The 21175-nt window shown below is 44.5% G+C and overlaps 1 protein-coding gene across 8 annotated transcripts in view; it reads right to left on the reverse strand.

Annotated features, from left to right (window-relative positions):
• Positions 1-21175, reverse strand: part of ATP9B (ATPase phospholipid transporting 9B) — a 215676-nt gene that overhangs the window by 54906 nt on the left and 139595 nt on the right. For all 8 annotated transcript variants that reach the window (XM_024754795.1, XM_024754799.1, XM_024754798.1 and 5 more), the window contains one exon: positions 3844-3986. In XM_024754795.1, coding sequence (XP_024610563.1) covers positions 3844-3986 — 143 coding nt within the window. The remainder of the gene's footprint in view (positions 1-3843; positions 3987-21175) is intronic.

The raw sequence follows: 21175 nt of genomic DNA on the forward strand, positions 1-21175 counted from the left end.
GGAGGTGCTCCACAGATGGCGTTCACCTTGGGATTACTGAAAAGGGCCTGAAAAAAATTCTAGACCAAAAAATGCAAAAAAACCTCTGCACGGCTTCAACATCAGAACAGATGACTTCTAGCATAAAAAGGCCTTTTAGAAAATGAAATACAAAATATTTTCTCTAATAAATTTTATATAACTTTTCTGTGATTTAAAAAAAATCTCAGGAACCAAGATTATTTATTAAGCTAAAACCTTAAGAAGCGATGTTCTTGCCTTTTAAAAGCAGCAGAGTGAAATGTGGGAAAAATGAGACTTTGTCTTTATGACTCTGGGCAAAAACCACTTATCCTTACCCTGAAAGTAACTCCAATTCAACAAAGAAAAATGGAGGAGCTACAGAACAATAAACCCATTATTGTTTAAAATGCAAAATAGAAGTTAGCCTTTTAAGGACAAATAATGTCACAAAACCTTTACTTACTGATATCAAACAGCCAGAGACACAGAGCCTTGAGTTTACTGTGTGTTCTCAGGCGTGTGCTTTCTGTTTGTAAATTAAGATGAAATAATAGGTCAATATCACTCTAGGACCATTACAGGCAGATTTAAAATGTCCACAAGAGGACTTCTGGTCCAGACCAGACCTGCTTCCCCCGGATAAGCACGACCACAAGCTCAGGAATGGTGCAGGAGGTGCCCGCAGGAGGCCTCTGGAAGGTGGTAGGAAAGGCAGCTGGTGGGGCCCAGGCCCGCGGATGAGCCCAGGGCTGCATCCGGCATCCCTGCCCCCAACCCTTCACCTGCTCAGCGTTTCCCCGTGGCGCCCGTCCATGCGGAGGTAAACGCCTGCACTCCGTGTCACTGCTGTGTGTTCTTGTAAGGACATGCCACAGTGTGCCGTTGTCCTGGTGGTGACTTTCTCTGTGTCACATCCGGACCGTTTGTTCTTGTGGCCAGAACATCGCTGTGAACATCCTGGTACATCTCCTGGTGCAGATGCTTCTTTAGGGAACAGACGCTGGGCCGAAATGCGCAAGACCCGCTTTACAGGGCAGTGTGCCACGTGCCGCTCCCACCAACAGTGAGTAGGACTTCCCCATTCATCCTGTACTTGCAGACACGTCAGATTTTTAATGCAGGAGGAATGACACGTTCATTGCATTAAGGTGTCCTACTCACGAAAACAGGGTGTCTACCCATTGAATTAGGTCTCTGTAAAAGGTCTTTTAAAATTTAAAAACATACATCCGCATGGTTCTTACCCATTTCTTGTTAAAATTTATTTCTAATTACTTTATACTTTTTTGTTGCTATTCTAATTGGCATTTCTAGAATTAAGTGTCCCAATTGTTGCTGGTACAGAGAAATGCAGTTTAACTTTGAATACTGAGTTGATGTACGTAATTGAACTCTTACAATTCTAGACATTTTCCTGATGGTTCTTCTTGGTGTCTGTGTAAAAAAACCATTGAATTTGTTTTCTTTGGGAACAGTTCGCCTGGTTGAATTGGACTTTGATCTCATCTTGGTGGCTCCTGGTTTCTGATTGTATGTATCAATAGAGGCCAGGCTGCCTGGTGCTGTAGCCAGGGGCTCAGGGCGGTCCTCTCTTGATGATGGGCAGCCTCATGACTCCCTGTATCTCGCTGCAGATCCAAGTTGGCTATGAATTTAGTATCTCCCCAGGACTCTGTTCTGGAGACATTTTCGTACATTTCTGTAGGATCTCTTCATAAGCCATTTTGAGTTTGGGTTTGCTGCGTTCCTGCTTCTCCATCAAACGAATTCCAATTTCTGGATCATCTAATGGCACTTTTGCTTGATTTCTAATATCGTTAAAGATTTATCCTTTAAAGTTTTTCCCATCCGTGCAGTGAGTTGGGAAGGCATTTTCTCTGTCTACCTTCTTTTTTGTTTTTTTTTTTGTTTTTTTTTTGTGGTATGCGGGCCTCTCACTGTTGTGGCCTCTCCCGTTGTGGAGCACAGGCTCCAGACGTGCAGGCTCAGCGGCCATGGCTCACGGGCCCAGCCGCTCCGCCGCATGGGGGATCTTCCCGGACCGGGGCACAAACCCGTGTCCCCTGCATCGGCAGGCAAACTCTCAACCACTGTGCCACCAGGGAAGCCCTCTGTCTACCTTCTTGACCCTGAGGCCCTCAAGTTGTTATTTCTGAGTTATTTTGATTTATGGAGCATTACCTTACGGGTCAATTCCTCAATGTCCCACCAAGACAAGTCCTAATGAAAACCAAATACGATCCAACAACTGGATTTTGACTGAACTGCAGTAAACTTACAAATTCCTTATGAAGGCTGGCTGCTATAGAATACTAAATTTTCACATTCGGGACACGGTACACCTCTCCACTAATGCCAGTCTTTTACGTTTCTCAGTCAGGTCTGGTCACTTTCTTCATCCCCAAGTTTATGCCCACATGTTTTACATGTACTTGAGCTATCGTGAATGGGACCTTTCTTCTTCAGTCTATTCTACACATAAGGGAGCTATTTTTACTGCTATTGTTATTTTAATTTGTAAGCTGCCACTTTACTGATTTCTTATTTTTAGCAGTTCATTTCCTTGGTTGATCATTATATCTGTAAATATGTTTCTTCTTTTGGTTGTGGACCTTCTATTTCCTGTCTCACAGCAGTGGCTGGAGTAATAAATGTTAAATCAAAGCATGGTACAGATTAGTCTTTCTTCTTCCTGACTATAATGAGGACTCTTCTAATATTTTATTAAAAATAAAGTTTTTAATTTTATTCAAGACATATTTTCTTTACCGTTTATATAAATATTCTTTTTTTTCTGGTTCACTAAGAATTACTAGGAATTTACACCATGAATCAACAAATCAAAAAGGGATTTTAACCCTTAGATATGGCTCTTGTTATAGTTCTGGATTCAATTTGTCTTTTACTTAGTATGTTATGGATTGACAAGAATCCTCTGATGAAAGAAAGAAAAAAATGAAATAAGGACAAAGAGAATTTGGAGCATGCAAACTTAGGGTGGGATAAATCATTTGTGGTGCAGCTCTTCAGGAGAATGTCACTGTTAAAATACCAAATTCACATATCTTATTGTTATTTTCTTCTAATAGCTCATAATTATCATTCTATAATAAACAAGCCCTTTTTGCTCTTAAGAAGCCAACAGAGAGGTGTTAATACAGGTACTTAAAACAAAAACACAACTGTAAGGCTGTAGAAAGTTCTAAATACAGAAATATGTCTTTTAAATCTGTAAGAATGTCACATTTTGCTAATTCTGATGATACTCTTATGTTAGAAGATGAAGATTAGCTGGAGGCCAGTTTCAAGGGCTGAGTCTGGGGAGTTTCTTTTATTTAATTTAATTAATTTATTTTTGGGTCTTCGTTGCTGCGCACAGGCTTTCTCTAGTTGCGGCAAGCAGGGGCTACTCTTCGTTGCGGTGTGAGGGCTTCTCATTGCGGTGGCTTCTCTTGTTGCAGAGCACGGGCTCTAGGCGTGCAAGCTTCAGCAGTTGTGGCACGCAGGCTCAGTAGTTGTGGCTCGCAGGCTGTAGAGTGCAGGCTCAGTAATTGTGGCGCATGGGCTTAGTTGCTCCGCGGCATGTGGGATCTTCCCAGACCAGGGCTCGAACCCGTGTGCCTTGCACTGGCAGGCAGATTCCTATCCACTGTGCCACTAGAGAAGTCCCGAGTCTGGGGAATTCTAACCATGAATTCAATACTCTGCTTCTCAAACACGTGCAGGTGCACGCACACACGCACACACACACACACACACCATAAACGTGTGTGGGCCAATGCACGCCAGGATCCCCCCGCCACTAGATGCCTCCAGAGGTGAACGCGCGCACAGAGGTACCTGTCTTGTCGGTCAGCAGGTACACCAGGCGCCCCAGCTCCTCCGGGATGGTGCTGGTCCGGACCACCGTGCCGGGAATATTCTCATCTTTCATAATCATCCACCCGTAGGCGGCTTTGCCCATGTCCAGGTTCACACGCAAACTGCCAAAGAAAACCCATCGCAGTCATTAGTGTGATCCAACACCTCACGTCCAGGTTTTCCATATAAATTTATTTACTTAAATGCACTGTCTTTAATTTACATGGAATAAACAGATCATATTGGATTTCAGACTTTAAGATAAATGAACATGTTGACATTTGAGTCAACAGGCGTCTTTTCCCACGCCCAGAGCGTGTCGGCAGATGCCGGTGAACCAGGTGCCCCTACTCGGCCCTCCAGCCCGGTTTGCGACGGCGGCCAGACCTGGGAAAGGTGGACGCAGCGCAGCTCCCCATCCAGGCTCAAAGGGGAGAGCGCCATGTGGAAGGAAGTCGCTGGCCTTCCTGGGAATCAACATCTGAAATGGGTCTGGATATCTGGCCCGTCATTTTACAAAAGCAAAGAAGCGTCCGCAGTGTGATGAGCGCCCTGCGGGAGAGGAACAGGCTCCGCGGGGAGGACCGGGCAGGCGGAAGGCCCTCTGAGCGCGCGAGCCCCTGGGCCAGGCCCTGAGGCCAGAGGACCAGAAAGGCTGAGAGTGGGGGGCGGGGCCAGCCCGCCTCGCGGAGCCTGGACTTCAGGGTCAGAGCCACGACCCCCGAGCCGGCTGAGCCACGGCCCGAATTACGCCTACGGTGGACCGTCCCGCACCCGCCTGGCATGCACCGTTCTGCTGGGGTGACTGATGTCCACGGCACCAGTACCTGTAAGCTGCCCTCCGACACAACACTGACCATCTCCTGCCACCGACCAAGAGCTGCTGTGGCCCACCCGTGCCAGGTGTACACACTGATGTTATGTAATTTGATGAAATGGGATTATTAACAGAAATCAAGAGATGTTTTTCCACTTCAGTGAAATGGAATGGTTTTGAAAGATTGGATAGTGATGAATTGTTTTAAAAAATATTTTTAATAAGGTGTGGGTGAGACAAAAAACATGGAACTTAAATCTTCGGGAAAATTCTCACCAGACAGATCTGTAAAATCATTTTCCCTCCGCCGTAAGGAAATCCAAAGTGGAAATTATAAACCATGCACTACGAATACCTCTTTGTATGAGGAAAACGTAGATTTTCAAAACATACTTAAAAAAAGGGCCAGAGCTCTACATTAACAGACTGTTGAATGAACATACATTTCTATGAATTCATGTAAAATGTAATGTAAAAACATATGTGTATGATTTGTCGAAATTCGTTTTTCTCCTTGGCCCATTTTTAAGCAGCCCCGTTGTGAAGGACGCGGGCAGGTGGTCCAGGAGGAGGGCCTGCAGGACACCAGCTGAGGCGCTCCCCCCGAAGACTGCTCTGCCCTGTGCAGGGTCCGCTGCCCTCTGGCCTCAGCACCCCTGGGACAAGCCTTCTGCGGAGCCCATGGAGCCATCCAGACCGCGACTGGCATTCCCCGGCAGCCCGCATCCAGAGTCGTGCTGCACACGCCTGTCCCCCTCGCGTCTCCCCACACACTCCCGTCACCTTAGACGTCTATGTGTTACTCTCTGACCCAACTTTTCCCCGTGATTCTTTCTCCAAAACCCAAATTCCACATACACAAACTCCCCACGTCTGAAACCTGTTCCCTGGACACCCTCGCGATACCACCATCTCCCACGGGGGGGCAGACATTGTTCTGTGGACAGTCCATCGGGGTCCCGTGTGGGGCTCCAGACTGCTCATCCCTTTTCTGCTTCCAACCAGCAAGGGCCTGAATAAAAGCCCTCTTTCCTTTGATGCCTCTACCACACACCATCATCTTCGTGGATAACCACAAAGTTATTCTAAACACGAGTTCAGAATATTTAGGATATTAGAGAACTGTGAAACAAAACAGAAGAGCTTGACAACAGCAAACATTAGTGAGGATGTGGGGAACAAGTATTTTAATGAACTGCAAGGAGAAGTGTAACAGTGGAACCACTTAGAGAGGACTTGGCGGCACGCAGTGAAATGAAGACCAGCCGGAGCGCTCCCGGCCGCGCCTCTTCCAGCCATCGGCCCACAGGAGAAGCCCCGACGTGCGCCCAGCAGCACGTACCAGGATAACGCCCATGCGGCACTGATCATGAAAGCATCCAAGCCGCCCAGCAACAGTATAGTTAAAATTGGGGCAATAGCAAACCGAGGTACAAATACACTTAATACAATCATATTTATGAATGTTTTAAAAATACACAAAACTTTATAATGTTTGCGGGTCCCACCGTATGCACCAAGGCCATAAAAACATGAACAGAAAGGACCCACCCCAATTTCGGGAGAAAAATCACCTCTGGGGAAGGCAGGAGCAGAGAGAGGGAAGGTCCATGACTTTATGACATCTACCTTCTTAAAAAGAAAAAGGATCTGAACAAAAACTGAACATGTTAAATCTATGGCAAACACAAGGGCATTTGCCACTAGACTCTGGACCTTTTACTTACCTTAGAAACTTCATAAGTTACAATTGTATAGTAAGATTGCAACTTAAAACAAATGGTGGTCCATCCTACCTTGGACAGTTTTGTTGCAATCCTGCCTGAAAGCACAGGACTAGAATAGAGACCTTCCAAGCCTGGAATTCTGAAGAGCCCCCTGTAAGGACATGCGCTAAGAACGTACCACTGCGGGGAGGGCTGCTTGCTAGCTGTTCCCAGAGCAGCTCTCTATATATACCAGGTGTGTCAAAAATGTTCAGCTGTGTCTAATTTTTTTTACACAGAATATTTTTATTCACAAGATTTTTATTTCATTCGATTAAAAGAATGCACAGGCATGAAATGCAAACCGTAAGTGTGGCAAAAAGAGTGAAATCTGGCGACGAAAACCAGGAAATCCAAGACATCCAGGAGTGTGCACGTAGGCAGGCAGACACCCAGGGACGTGGAACAATACTGCACTGAAACGACAGGGGCTGGCACGGGGAAATGTGCCATGGCTCAAGCTAACGCTGAGATACCCCCAGGAAGAAGCCAGCACAGAAGCAGCCCATGAACTGGGAAGGGCTCCCAGGGTTTCGGCGAAAAGTAAGAACCACCAACAAATAAGGGGCCCCTTAGCAACGGTGAAAACAGGGCCTAGATTTAGAGGTAAGAAAATTTCATTTCTTCAAGAGGCTAGAATTTGGAGAGCCAGTAAAGAAAATATCCAATCACAGTAAAGGAACCAAACACCTGGCGCAGGGGTGCGGGCGCCACTGTCCCTCAAGGCAGGACGCTGGGCGTGGGTGGCGGCTACTTTTACGGCAGGTAGGACACGAAAACGTGGGTGGGTGAGCGGCAGCCCTTCTGCACGCCTCCGAGGCAGGCTGGTGAAGCCCTTTAGTCAGCAAGGAGTCACTCAGGCCCAGACTATCACCAGGTAGAACAAGGACAGAGGAATTATACCTTTGTACATCACCAGCCGGGCCTCGTTCGTCCTCATTAACAATCAGACCTAAGACCACTCAGATAGGCTTCAAGTTCTACCGGGAAGTCTGCACCTGACTTAATTCTACCAGGAAAGCAGCAGACAGGACGGACCAACTCCATGTGGTGAAGCTGCTTGTGTCCAACCCTGCGACCTGCCTATTAATAAATGCACACTTGGAAGGCGATCTCCAGGAGTCAGTCAGCGAAGAAAGCCTGCAGGCGAGTCAGAGAAATTCAGATAAAAGAATCACAATTCATTTGTCCATAACCTTCACATCTTACAGATTATAAGACCTGTACTGGTCAGAAAGAAAATCTCTAACTGACAGCGACACAGACCTTGTAAAGCAGCCCCTCACTAGCTCTCGGCTCTTCCGAACCCTGCTAGGAGGGTGAGGACACGGCCTGCGCAAGGTGACCTGCGAGGAGAGCACCGCAGTCCCCGGGCCTCCCCTGCCCCAGGGGCACTGGTCCAGGACGTGCCATCGCCTGCCCAGAGCACCTGGCTTGTGTGAGCCCCAGGGGTCTCCCATCAGCTGTAGGGAGGCGCCCGGAAGGGTGGCCAGCCAGGAGGAAAGGCTGGCAAAGTACTGGGGAGTGTCCTGCCAATAGGCACTAAGTAGCAGCCGCCCAGGAAGAGTCCAGGGTGCTAGGAAGGTTGGAAGAAGAAAAAGAAGGATTTTACAGGACTTCTCTGGTGGCGCAGTGGTTAAGAATCCGCCTGCCAATGCAGGGGACATGAGTTCGAACCCTGGTTTGGGAAGATCCCACGTGTCGCGGAGCAACTAAGCCCATGCGCCACAACTACTGAGCCTGTGCTCTAGAGCCTGCGAGCCACAACTACTGAGCCCATGAGCCACAACTACTGAAGCCCACAGGCCTAGAGCCTGTGCTCTGCAACAAGAGAAGCCACGGCAATGAGAAGCCCGTGCACCTCAACAAAGAGTAGCCCCCGCTCACTACAACTAGAGAAAGACCGTGTGCAGCAACAAAGACCCAATGCAGCCAAAAATTAAGAAAATAAATAAAAAATAAAAATAAATAAATTTAAGGAAAAAAAAGAAGGATTTTACAGGGACTTATCTGTGATTTGGGTGTGGTCATAAGACAGAGTCTCCAGGAGTCAGGGGATAAAGTGAGAGTCAGAGTCACTTGGTAACACGCAGGCCAGATGGCCAACGAACGAGCAGGAGCCTGGTGGGCACAGAGCAGGGGCAAGGCCTGGGCGGGGCATGTGACCCCTGTAAAGACGGCCCAGCTGGCTCCTTGGAGTCGGGAAGACAGGGCTCTTCTCTGTGTACTGTGGTCTCCTTGCAGCTTTTGGTCGAATTACTTTTGAAGACATCAGCCTGCGTCAGGGATCTCAAGGCAAGTGGGTTTCTATCTGTAGCCGGACGGGCCTTTCTCAAGAGCCTGCAGTCTGCACTGGGCACAGGGCTGAGCGGGAACCAAAGGAGCATCTCTCAGGTTCCTCCAGGTCGTGCTCCTGAGATCCGGGCCAGAGAGGGTTTACCAATACAACCACTGCTATACAGAACTGTAAGAATGTAATACTTCATGAAATACTACACCACAAATCAATACCACTGGACTAGTTTAGGTTGACTACAAACCTAAATCCCCTCAAGGAATGTATAAAGCAGTAGTTACTAGTGAAAAAGGGAATGGAGATAACCTTCACGTTCAGAAAAATAAAGCAGAACTACTGCAGAACGCAAGTTCATGGTTTACAAGTGAAAAACTATTAAAAGGAAAAATACCTTCAACTAGGACAATAATACCAGCAGGCAGGAAGTAGAGCTTAAGTTTATTTACTTTGATTCACACGGTACATCTTGATCAAATGTTAGTACAGGGCTTCCCTGGTGGCGCAATGGTCGAGAGTCCGCCTGCCGATGCAGGGAACGCGGGTTCGTGCCCCGGTCCGGGAAGATCCCACGTGCCGCGAAGCGGCTGGGCCCGTGAGCCATGGCCGCTGAGCCTGTGTGTCCGGAGCCTGTGCTCCGCAACGGGAGAGGCCACAGCAGTGAGAGGCCCGCGTACCTCAATAAATAAATAAATAAACAAATAAATAAATCTTTATTTAAAACACTGGGGAGGGCTTCCCTGGTGGCGCAGTGGTTGAGAGTCCGCCTGCTGATGCAGGGAACGCGGGTTCGTGTCCCGGTCCGGGAAGACCCCACATGCCGCGGAGCGGCTGGGCCCGTGAGCCATGGCCGCTGAGCCTGTGTGTCCGGAGCCTGTGCTCCGCAACGGGAGAGGCCACAGCAGTGAGAGGCCCGCGTACCGCAAAAAAAAAAAAAAAAAAAAAGTTAGTACAATAATTTGCTTTTTAATGCAAAAAGTTTCTAGCTCAAACTTCAAACACCAGGTTGACAGAGTAATTATCATCACCATATTTAACTTACTTTTTAGTAATGTTCTAATTTTATGGAATTTAAAAACCCAGACCTCTATTCGACTAGCACTTTATAGTTACATGATTTGTGAACAAAAAAATATGTTAAGCCTACTATTTTGAGCATTACAGTAACAGATTATAAGGTAATAGATACCATATATATATTTAAGCTAAATTATGTTGCTAATTTAACAACTGTGAAATTATCTAGAGACCTACTCCAAATAAGTGGAAAAGTCATTGCAAGTTTAGATGGTCAGCTGAACCAGAGGCACTTGTGACCTCTACTGTTATAAAATAAGAAAAACGAAATAAACCATCTTCATGGGCCAGGGTGTTCAGGGGTGTCACCGAGAGGAACATGTATGAACCTGCTTTACACTACAGGAAGAAAGCACAAGGTTAATTTTAGAACATAAGATCATCTTAATGGTGGCACTTCCTTTTCCAAACAGTCTCATCTTACAGCTACAAAAGTGTCTGAGGAGGTAACCTGGACCCTGAGTAAGTAAGGTGTACTTTGCTAAAACATGCAGTGCGACCCCACTGGCGCCCCATGAGGCCTGCTACATTTCAACTTAATTGGTTACAATTAAACCTGCAGCGTTTATCAGAACCAGGTGAAACAGCCCCAGCTCACACCAGGCTCCGCAGGGAGTGAATCTACCTGAAATAATTCAAACGCTTTCCTCTGAAGTGAGACGTATGTTTGGATCCTAATCTGAGCAAAAGAAAAGTCATTTAAATGACAAGTTTTATCTAAAGTAATCAAAACCTTTTCCTGTAAATTGTCATTTAAAGGAAAAAGCACAGATGCTATTTTATCTGAATTTCCCCCCCAAATTTTTCATTCTGTGATTCTTTAAAATTTTCATGACACCACCGATGGCAAGGGATGGTTCCAAAATGTTTTCACTAGGTGAATTCACCCACGGCCACGCACTGGGAAGGTAATATTCTGTTACCGGTTTGACCCTTTCTCCCGGGCTTCAGACTGCATACTCTACTGCCTACAGGGTATCTGACCTCAGATTTACCACAAATACCTTTAAATGAATATATGCACGATGGAGGCTAGTTTTCCCACTTCCTCCCCGTCCTGTGCCAAACAAGATAAGAGCAAATTTATTCTTGCTCAAGGAGGAGGAGACGCTTCTCCCACCAGTGAATGGTGTGAGCTACCCGTCACCCAAGCCAGAAACTGGAAGTGATTCTAGGTTCCTTTTTCCAGATAGTCCACTCCTGTCACATCAACCCCCCTAAATTCCCCTGAAGCTGCCACACTGGGGGGAAGCATGCGTTAATGGAATTTTACAGGAATGATGTTACATATGACTTGTATGGATTCCTAATTCCCAAATGTACTAGTTCCATGATCTGGGCTGATGACAGACTTGACCCTTCGGAGCCTTGGTAACAGCACCTGGAAAATGCCACGTGTCAGCAATAGCGCATCAAAGCGGGTGACTGAGAGTCATGCTGGTGGAGCAGATGATCACTGGCCCTGAACAGCCAGAGAAGGTTTCACAGAAAAGGCAGAGCTGAAATGGAAAGCATGGGGGTGGGCAGCACGTGGGTGCCACCTAGGAAGGCAGGGGGTCAGCCAGGCTCCGGGGCTCAGAAGACATGGACGTTCCGCCACTGGCGGATCGGATATTCCCCCCAATAGGCTAACTGCCCCTGTGATTTGTATCCACTGCAACACACAAGAGGATAAACAAAATGTAGTCTTGGGTCCCAAGGAACAGAAAATCTAGTTAAGTATGGAAGGTAGTTGAAACTGGTAGAAGCAAAATTCTAAACCACATTATCAAGTTTTGGAGTGGGCGTGGGTGGACTGGGGATTCAAAATAAAGTAGTGTTTCAAAAAGTAAATTGAGCCTCAGTGTTCAAGGTGGACGGAACCAAAGAAAGCCTGGAGGTGGCACAGGCCGTGGGCTTGGTAAGCACGGGTCCTGCAGTTCTGAGAGCGCGTCTCCCACGTCAGGAGGACGGGCACAAACCCAGAAGGTTCTTCAGGGAGAATCAGTCCATCTTCTCAGGTCCCACAACAACCAAATACTGATCAGAGGGTCAAATCTTGGGGTGAATGGAGACAGAGGAATTCAGGATTCTCCCAGCATTCACAGTGGTTTCAGGCCGCATTTGGAGCGGGGGCGGGGGGGGCTTGCAGGGCTGTATGTGCACGCGTGCATGTAAAACATCTGTGTAGCAACAGTACAAATACCCACAGCAGAAGTGAGGCCAAATAGTCTGTGTCAATTATGTGAAAGGGTAAATATTCCTATTAAAAATAGCACGTCTCTCAGTTTCTAAACAAATAAATCAATATACTAATTACAAGCAATTTAACAGATACACCTTAAAATGTCTCCAAAAGTCAAAGGATGAAGGAATAGCAAAAGGAAACAGGGCAAACATGCCAGATCCAGCAGAATCTTAATAACGAAGTTGATGGAGGGAAAGGCGGGGGCAGAAAGTCACGAGCCTCCCCGGCTGCAGAAGCTCAGCTCAGCTCGGCTCTCGTCCCGAAGGGAACACTGCCCACGGCGAACCCACGCAGCGGGGCCCCGGGGCTGGCAGGAGGCGGCCCCGCGCTCTCAGAGCCTGCCCTGCATGGCCAGTGGGTACGGCCACCCCCGTGCTGGGCCTGCAGTCCACACTGCCTGCAGGCAAGCAGTGGCACCGGGAGGCTGGTGCCCCTCTCGGGAGTTTGCCTCAACGGATTGGAGAGAAGTACTCGCTTTTCACAAGTGTAATTTAAGCAAGCAGAACGTGAGCCCGAGGCCTCCAACGCCATATGTGTAGCCAGGTGAGGAGGGCGCTGGCCAGAGGGAAGCAGGGTCCACAGGCGCGGCAAGAGCCCGAGGGCACGCCGGGCTCCCTGTTCCAGCCACACCCAGACAGCAGCGGCCGTCCTTCCCCAGGGGCTGTTCGGCACGTCGGTTATCCCCCTTTGCCTTACACTCACATCATCTAAAAACTGCATCAGTAGCTCTTTCATGAAGAAACACCATAGTCTAGTTAAAAGGTAGTAAATGTATTTGATAAGACGAAAGAGGTAGTAAATGTATTTGATAAGACGAAAGAGGTACACCATAGTCTAGTTAAAAGGTAGTAAATGTATTTGATAAGACGAAAGAGGTACTCAGCATTCTATTAAAGGCCAACACCAATTGATACAAGAAGCTGAGTGTAAGAAGAGCCAGAAGGACAAAGGCACCAAGAGCAGAGTCACGCTCCTGGCGCGCTGCTTTATACACAATTTCGCCCCATGGAGAAACCGGTGAGAACGCTTGAGGTGCAGAGGCTGGGAGACCTGCCCGCGGCCAGAGCTGTCATGGCATCAACGCAAGAAAGCAGGCTCACACCCCCTGATTCAAGAGCCTGCAGTCTGCCTCTAAGACAGATACTCACTCTCCTAGATCAAGGGTGCTTTTTAATGACTTCTAACTTTGAAATAGTTTAGACTCACAAGAAGTGGCCAACAGGACAGAGAGTCCCGTGTGCTCTTCACTTGCTTCCCCTGAAGGTAACATGTTGCACGACCACTGCATGTTACCCAAACACAGACCCGATGCGACAATACGGTTAACTCAAATGCAGACTTGATCCAAGCTCTGCCAGCTTTACACACACTCTCTGCTCTGTGTCTCACGGAGAGACTCCCGTCACCACCCTGTCCACCCGTCTCCCCCAGGACACAGACGTTTCCATCATAGCAAGGATCCTCCTACCCCTCCCCCTCGAGTCACACCTGTCCCAGCCCTACCCATGGCAACCAGTGATTTATTCTCCACCATTACACTTTTGTAACTTCAAGAACGTTATGTCCAAGTTATCATATGGATCAACAGTTTATTCCTTTTTATTGATGGATAGTATTCATTGTATAGATATGCTATAGTTCGTTTATCCAAGTGATGTTTTTTTAAAAGCCTTCATTTCCCAGGTTTTCTATGATATAGTTGTATCTTGTTGTTAAAAGAAAGCTTGGTGCATTCTCAAGAATAAGGTTTATCATATTTGAGACCTCAAAATTTTAGGTTAGGAAGTACTGCCATGGAAGTTAATCAAATTTGTATAACTTCCTTTACACAAAAATAGCAGGGAATTCCCTAGTGGTCCAGTGGTTAGGACTTGGCGCTTTCACTGCCATGGCCTGGGTTCAATCCCTGGGTGGGGAACTAAGATCCCACAAGCTGCAGAGCACAGTCAAAAAAAAAGAAAAATTGCAAAAAAGTTCTGTGACCTAGGGTAATGGGAGGTATTTTATTTGAATCAATGTTCCCACTGAAAACAATAAGAAATACTGTATAATTTTTTTAAAAAATTCTTAAAAGAAATAAAGAACTGAGTAGATAGTGAGAAATTTCTGGACTAAATCCAAATCAGCTACCAGAGAGGTCAGGGACGACCATACAATCTCCTTTGCCCTGAGAGCACACGCCCTCCCCAGGAGTTTGGACTTGCTCTTCCATAGTCCACCTGTGCAAGGAGCAAAAGTAAAGACCAGGAACATCAAAAGGCGGAGGTCCAACAAGAGGGCCTCCTTCCCATGACGGGTGGGGCCATGAAGGGCTAACTCTCAAACTTAGAGAGAACCTGGACCAAGGCACCTACATGTGGAGATGGAGCCAGGCTCACATTTCCTGAATAATTCGGTAACTGTGAACCTTGAACTTGGATGAAGATGTTCCAAGACAGGCAGTACCTCCAAGTACACAGTTCAGAAGCAGGGTATTTGTGTTGGAAAAACATATTTTCATCTTTTATTTCAAATGATTCCTATAGTTAGCTTTTTAAATATAATTGCAAACAAACAAACAAAACCCAAATAAACCACAGCACAACACAACAGCAAACACCACACAGTACCCAGTCAAACAACATACCATGAACAAGAGCCACGAGGAAAAAATACAAAAGAACAAAACTGCGAAAGGCATCAGATATTACACGTGACAGACACAAACTATAAAACACCTGGATACACAAGAACAATTAGAAGAGTGCTTGCACAGAATAGGCAAATATAAAAATGAAACAGCCAATGTGATATAGAAATTGAATAAAATTTTTAGAACTAAAAAAATACCAATAACTGAAATTAAGAAACTGATTGGTTTAATAGCTGATTAGACACAGCCAAAGATGAAATTAGTGACTTGGAAGACAGGGCACTAGGAATACTATTTATTAATAGAATAAAGCACAGAGACAAAAAGGTGGGAAATACAAAAGTAAAAACAGGAGAAACAAAGGGTACAGTGTGGATATCTAACCAACCTTGAAAGAGAGGTGACAAAATAGGGCAAAGGCAGTATTTAAAAAGACAAACTAAGAATTTTCTTGGATGAATGAAAGAAACCTATCTACAGATTCAAGAATAAACATTCATCTAGATATTATATCAGAGAGCAGGACACCAACAACAGAGAGAAAATCTGAAAGAGGCTGGAAGGGTCACAGGTGAGTAAGACTTAAATGACAGCTAGTAGACAGCAGCCATGGAAGCCAAAAGAGAGTAAAATAATCATGACAACTTAGAAATCTATACACAGGTGAAGCTATTTTTCAAGAAGAAAAGCCAAGCAAAAATCTAGAGAGTTCCCAACAAAGACCAGCACTAAACAAAAACTAAAAAAATAAATTTCTGACAGAAGAAAAATTATTCTGTGTGGAAGGTGTGAAATGCAACAAGAAAAACAAAACATGGATAAACCAAAATTAAGAGGGAATCTGTAGGAACTTCCCAGGTGGTCCAGTGGTTAAGACTCCACACTCCCCATGCAGGGGTTCCAGGTTCGGTCCCTGGTCGGGGAACCAGATCCCACATGCATGCTGCAAACTGGGTGTCTGCATGCTGCAACTAAGAAGTCTGCATGTTGCAACTAAAGATCTCTCATGCCGCAACGAAGATCCTGAGTGCCACAACTAAGACCCAGCACAACCAAAATAAATAAATAAATAAATTTTTTTTTTTAAAAGAGGGAATGTGTAAAACAGTAATATTGGGCTTCCCTGGTGGCGCAGTGGTTGAGAGTCTGCCTGCCAATGCAGGGGACACGGGTTTGAGCCCTGGTCTGGGAGGATCCCACATGCCGCTGAGCAACTGGGCCCATGAGCCACAACTACTGAGCCTGCGCATCTGGAGCCTGTGCTCCGCAATGAGAGGCCGTGACAGTGAGAGGCCCGTGCACCACGATGAAGAGTGGCCCCCGCTCGTCACAACTGGAGAAAGCCCTTGCACAGAAACAAAGACCCAACACAGCCATAAATAATAAATAAATAATTAAAAAAACAAAAAACCCCTAGTAATATCTTGGAGTTTAAGAATAACTACAATTAGAATAAATGACAAAAATGGATTAAGTCAGAAGGGGTAAATGGAGTTAAACACTTCTAAGGTGACATGCAAAGGAAATGATTACCTTTAGACTTAGAGAAATTAAGAATGTTTTTAATTTCTAGGATAAATACTAAAAGAACAGAAACTGCTTATAAAACTTACAAACTACTAGAAAAAAAGTGGAATTATAAAAAATAATAAATAAAATGGTAAGAAAGGAGACAAAATATAGAATAGTTAAGTCACATTAAAAGCACAATATAAAATGATAGATTTAAACTAAAAATATAACAGTATTACAATAATTGTGTATGCACTAAATAGTCAAAAATTATGGGAGTAGATAAAAATTAAACTTTATGCTATTTACATGAGACACATATAAATACAATTACACAGAAAAGTTGAAAGTACAAAGATGGAAAAAGACATGCCAAGCAAATTAAAGCCAGCTGGCATTACTATATTAACATAAAACAAAGTAGAATTTAATGCAAAAAACTTTAGTGGAGATAAAGAAAGTCCCTTTGTAATGAGAAAATGCCTAATTCAGAAGAAATATATAGCAATTTAAATTTGTATACAAGAGGGAGGAGATATGGGGATATATGTATACATATAGCTAATTCACTTTGTTATACAGCAGAAACTAACACAACACTGTAAAGCAACTATACTCTAATAAAGATGTTAAAAAAAATTTGTATATAGTCAATGCCAAAGTCACAAAATATATGATACCAAAAACAGAATTCCAAGGAAAAATAGATGAATTCACAATACCGATCAGAGATTTAAACACAATCCTCAGTAACTGTTAGAAAAGAAAGAACAAAATCAAGCAGGGGTACACAGAAACTGAAAAACAAGACGAACAATCTTGACCTAACGGACATATAAAACAGTGCAGCCAACAATTCAGATTCCATGTTCTTTTCAAGCACACAGCGAATGTTTACAAAAACCAACTAAATATCAGGCCCTGCAACTAGTCTCAACATATTTCATAGATCTGAAATAATGAATGCTATGTTTTCTGACAACAATGTAATAAGTCAAATATGAACAAAGACATACTTAGAAAAGTCAAATATGGTTGTAAACTAAGAAATAACTTTGTAATAACTATGGGTCAAAGAAGAAATCACAGTGGAGATTTAAAAATATTCTGTAGTTGACAATAACAAAAACACTATACATATGAAAACTTTTAGGATGCAGCCAAAGTAGTACTTACAGAGAAATTTATAGCCTCAACTGCATATATTCAAAAAGGGGAAAAACCGTGAAAACTAGTGAATTAAGCATCTATCTGAAGAAGTAAGAATAATACAAACCAAAGAAGGTAGGAGGAAAGAAATAAGGTAAGGTAACATTAATAAAACAGAAAAATATTATATAGCATAGAAAATCAATAAACTCAATCTTAAGACTGTTAAAGTTGACAAACCACTGGAAGACTAATCAAGAAAAAAAGAGAAAGGGCAGAAATAAGTATCAAGAATGAAGATCAATATCACAGATCCTACATATAAGAAGAGATAACAAGAAAACACTATTAACAAAATTTAATTTAAAAACTTTGAGGGTTCCCTGGTGGCGCAGTGGTTAAGAATATGCCTGCCAATGCAGGGGTCACAGGTTCGAGCCCTGGTCCCAGAAGATCCCACATACCGCGGAGCAACTAAGCCCATGCCTGCAACTACTGAGCCTGCACTCTACAGCCCACGTGCCACAACTACTGAGCCACGTGCCACAACTACTGAAGCCCATGCACCTAGAGATCATGCTCCACAACAAGAGAAGCCACCGCAATGAGAAGCTCTTGCACCACAAGGAAGAGTAGCCCCTACTCACCACAACTAGAGAAAGCCTGCAGCAACAAAGACCCAACGCAGCCCCCAAAAAATAAATAAATTTTTTTAAAAACTTGAATATTTAGGTACAGTTGACATACTTCCTTAAAACCGTAACTTTTCCAAAACTGACTCAAGAGGAAATTAAAAGCCTGAAAGCAGCTTTTCTAACTCTTTAAAGTTAACTGTTTAAACTATAACTAGTTAAGAAATATATTTAAACTAGTAAAGAAATCAACTCTGTCAAACACCTTTCCACAACAAAAAGTTCAGGCTGACATGGCCTCCTTTGATGTAAATATGTCCAAGGAATAAATAATTACAATTTTAAACAAAAATATTTTAGAGAAGACTCATCAATATATTTTATGAGAATAGCATAATCTTGATACTAAACACCAAAAGAATGATGTGAGAAGGAAAGCTATAAGTCAATCTCACTCATGTAAACCAATGCAAAAATTTCACAAAAATTACAAGCAAATGGAACCTGGCAAGCCTCCTGCACACCCGCTGATCCGACTGCCCGACCTACAGAACATGAGAGGAAAACTGCCTCCCAAGCCACACAAGCTCTCATCAACATCAGCGTTTACACAAACACACCCTATTGGCAAGAGGTTCTCAAGTGTTGCTCGGAAGGAACGCGCTGTCGCCTCGTGGAACACCATCGTGCTTGTACCGCCCACATCCGCCTCACGTGGGTAAACCCTTCCTGACCCAGCACTGGCAAGACGGTTGCTTCTGACCGACTAGACTGTTACGCAGCATTTTAACGCGTATGCGCAAAGAACATCATCATCAGAGACACGTAACTGCAAGCTGCTGGCCTGAGGGACTCTGACGTGCCCTGTAAAGTGTTCTGATCGTTTGCTTTGTGCTGTCAGTGACACAACGATCTACGGAACATACGTTCATTTTAGAGTTACAGGAGTTATGACTTGTACTATTTTCCTTGACAGACAAAGTAAACTGGATCAGGTGACTCAAACACCTTTAATTCTGTAGAGAATTTCTATGAAACAGCTTTTCTTCCTTAAGCTGGAAAAGCCTTTTAAGAGTGTTAGGTCAGACAGATGTAGAGAACAAACATATGGACACCAAGGCGGGGAGTGACGGGCGGTGGTGGTGGTGGTGTGATGAACTGGGCGATTGGGATTGACATGTAGACACTGATGTGTATAAAGTTGCTGACTAATAAGAACCTGCTGTACAAAAAAATAAATAAAATTCAAAAAAAACAAGAGTGTTAGGTCAGTAGAAGAAAAAGCACTTTACTTTTCAGAATTGTGTATTCTGCAAAACAAAAATATTTTTAATCTATCCTTTATTAAATGCAGAAGCGTATTTCATAAATACTAAAAGTATCGCTACTCATAGTTTAATGGAAACTTTGCAATGGGAAAGCAAACTTGGTTGAGTCAAATGTAAGCCTTAGGCCCCTAAATCAGTGCCCTCTATACTTTTTACGTTTTATGGCTTTCATCCCTCTGCTAAATCTGTATAATTGCATCCTCAGACTGTGAAAAACAAGGAAAAGTATCGTGCTGAAGTAGGCATGAGATATTATGAAGCTAAACAGAGGTACAGTCATAATTCTGTCTAGTAAGTCTCTCCAAGCTTGACTGAATATGTTACCCTAAATAGAAAATTGTTGATGGAAAAACTAGAACAAGCCAGATTTGCAGAAAGCCTTGTACCTTTCTCATTTTGTAATCAGACTTTTTTTTTTTGGCCACACCATGCGGCACGTGGGATCTGAGTTCCCTGACCAGGGATCGAACCTGTGCCCCCTGCAGTGGAAGCGCAGAGTATTAACCACTGGACCGCCAGGGAAGTCCCATATAATCAGACTTTTTAAAAGGATATACAAAGCATGCACTCCGATGTTCACTGCAGCTCTGTTTACAATAGCCAGGACATGGAAGCAATCTAAACGTCCATCGACAGATGAATGGATAAAGAAGATGTGGTACATATATACAATGGAATACTACTCAGGCATAAAAAGGAACGGAATAGTGCCATTTGCAGAGATGTGGATGGACCTAGAGATTGGCATACAGAGTGAAGTAAGTCAGAAAGAGAAAAACAAATATTGTATAATATCACTTATATGTGGAATCTAGAAAAATGGTACAGACAAACTTACTTGCAAAGCAGAAGTAGAGACACAGATGTAGAGAACAAACTTAAGGTTACCAAGGGGGGAAGTGGACGTGGGATGAACTGGGAGATTGGGATTGACATATATACACTATTGATACTACGTATAAAACAGATAACTAATGAGAACCTGCTGTATAGCACAGGAAACTCTTAAAAAAAAAAAAAGGATATACATACTGACATTGTCAGTTTACTAAAGAAAGAAGTTAAAGAGAATTTAAAAAAATAAAGAGAATAAATAAAGAGAATTAAATAAAATATTAAAAAAATAAAAGTTGAATATTGTTCAATGGTTTCTATCAGTTAAAGATAGAAGGGCCCCAGAAACAAGAAGGCCTTTCGCATCATACAACAGAAACAGTAGTGAGGTGACATCACATAACATTTCAGAACTGATATAAGCAACAGAAACGAAGAAAAACAAGATTAATGAAAGCAAAGGAAAAAACCCTGGGAATTCCCAAGGAAAAAAGATGTGCTTAAGAGATATGGGAATAGGAGCTGTCTGTTGGCAGCTGCAGAAGGACATGCGGGAAGGACTGGGTTAACAGCTAAGATGGGCAGTGCTGACCCTGAGACTCAGCCCCAGGAGGCCGGCTGAGCTGGCACTGGGTGGGGCTCGCAGTGGGGTTCACATGGGGCTGCGGGGTTCACACCAGGCTAAGTGGAGTTCACACCACGGGGCAATGAGATTCACACCAGGGTCAGTGGGGTTCACACCAGCAGGCAGTGGGCTTCACACCAGTGGGCAGTGGGGTTCACACCAGGGTCAGTGGGGTTCACACCAGGGTCAGTAGGGTTCACACCAGGGTCAGTGGGGTTCACACCAGCGGGCAGTGGGATTCACACTAGGGTCAGTGGAGTTCACACCAGGGTCAGTGGGCTTCACACCAGGGTCAGTGGGCTTCACCAGGCAGTGGGGTTCACACCAGGGTCAGTGGAGTTCACACCAGGGTCAGTGCGGTTCACACCAGGCAGTGGGGTTCACAGCAGGGTCAATGGGGTTCACACCAGGGTCAGTGG

This window comes from Neophocaena asiaeorientalis, unplaced genomic scaffold (genome assembly GCF_003031525.2).
Source record: "Neophocaena asiaeorientalis asiaeorientalis breed wild unplaced genomic scaffold, Neophocaena_asiaeorientalis_V1.1 scaffold124, whole genome shotgun sequence".
Classification (NCBI taxonomy): domain Eukaryota; kingdom Metazoa; phylum Chordata; class Mammalia; order Artiodactyla; family Phocoenidae; genus Neophocaena; species Neophocaena asiaeorientalis.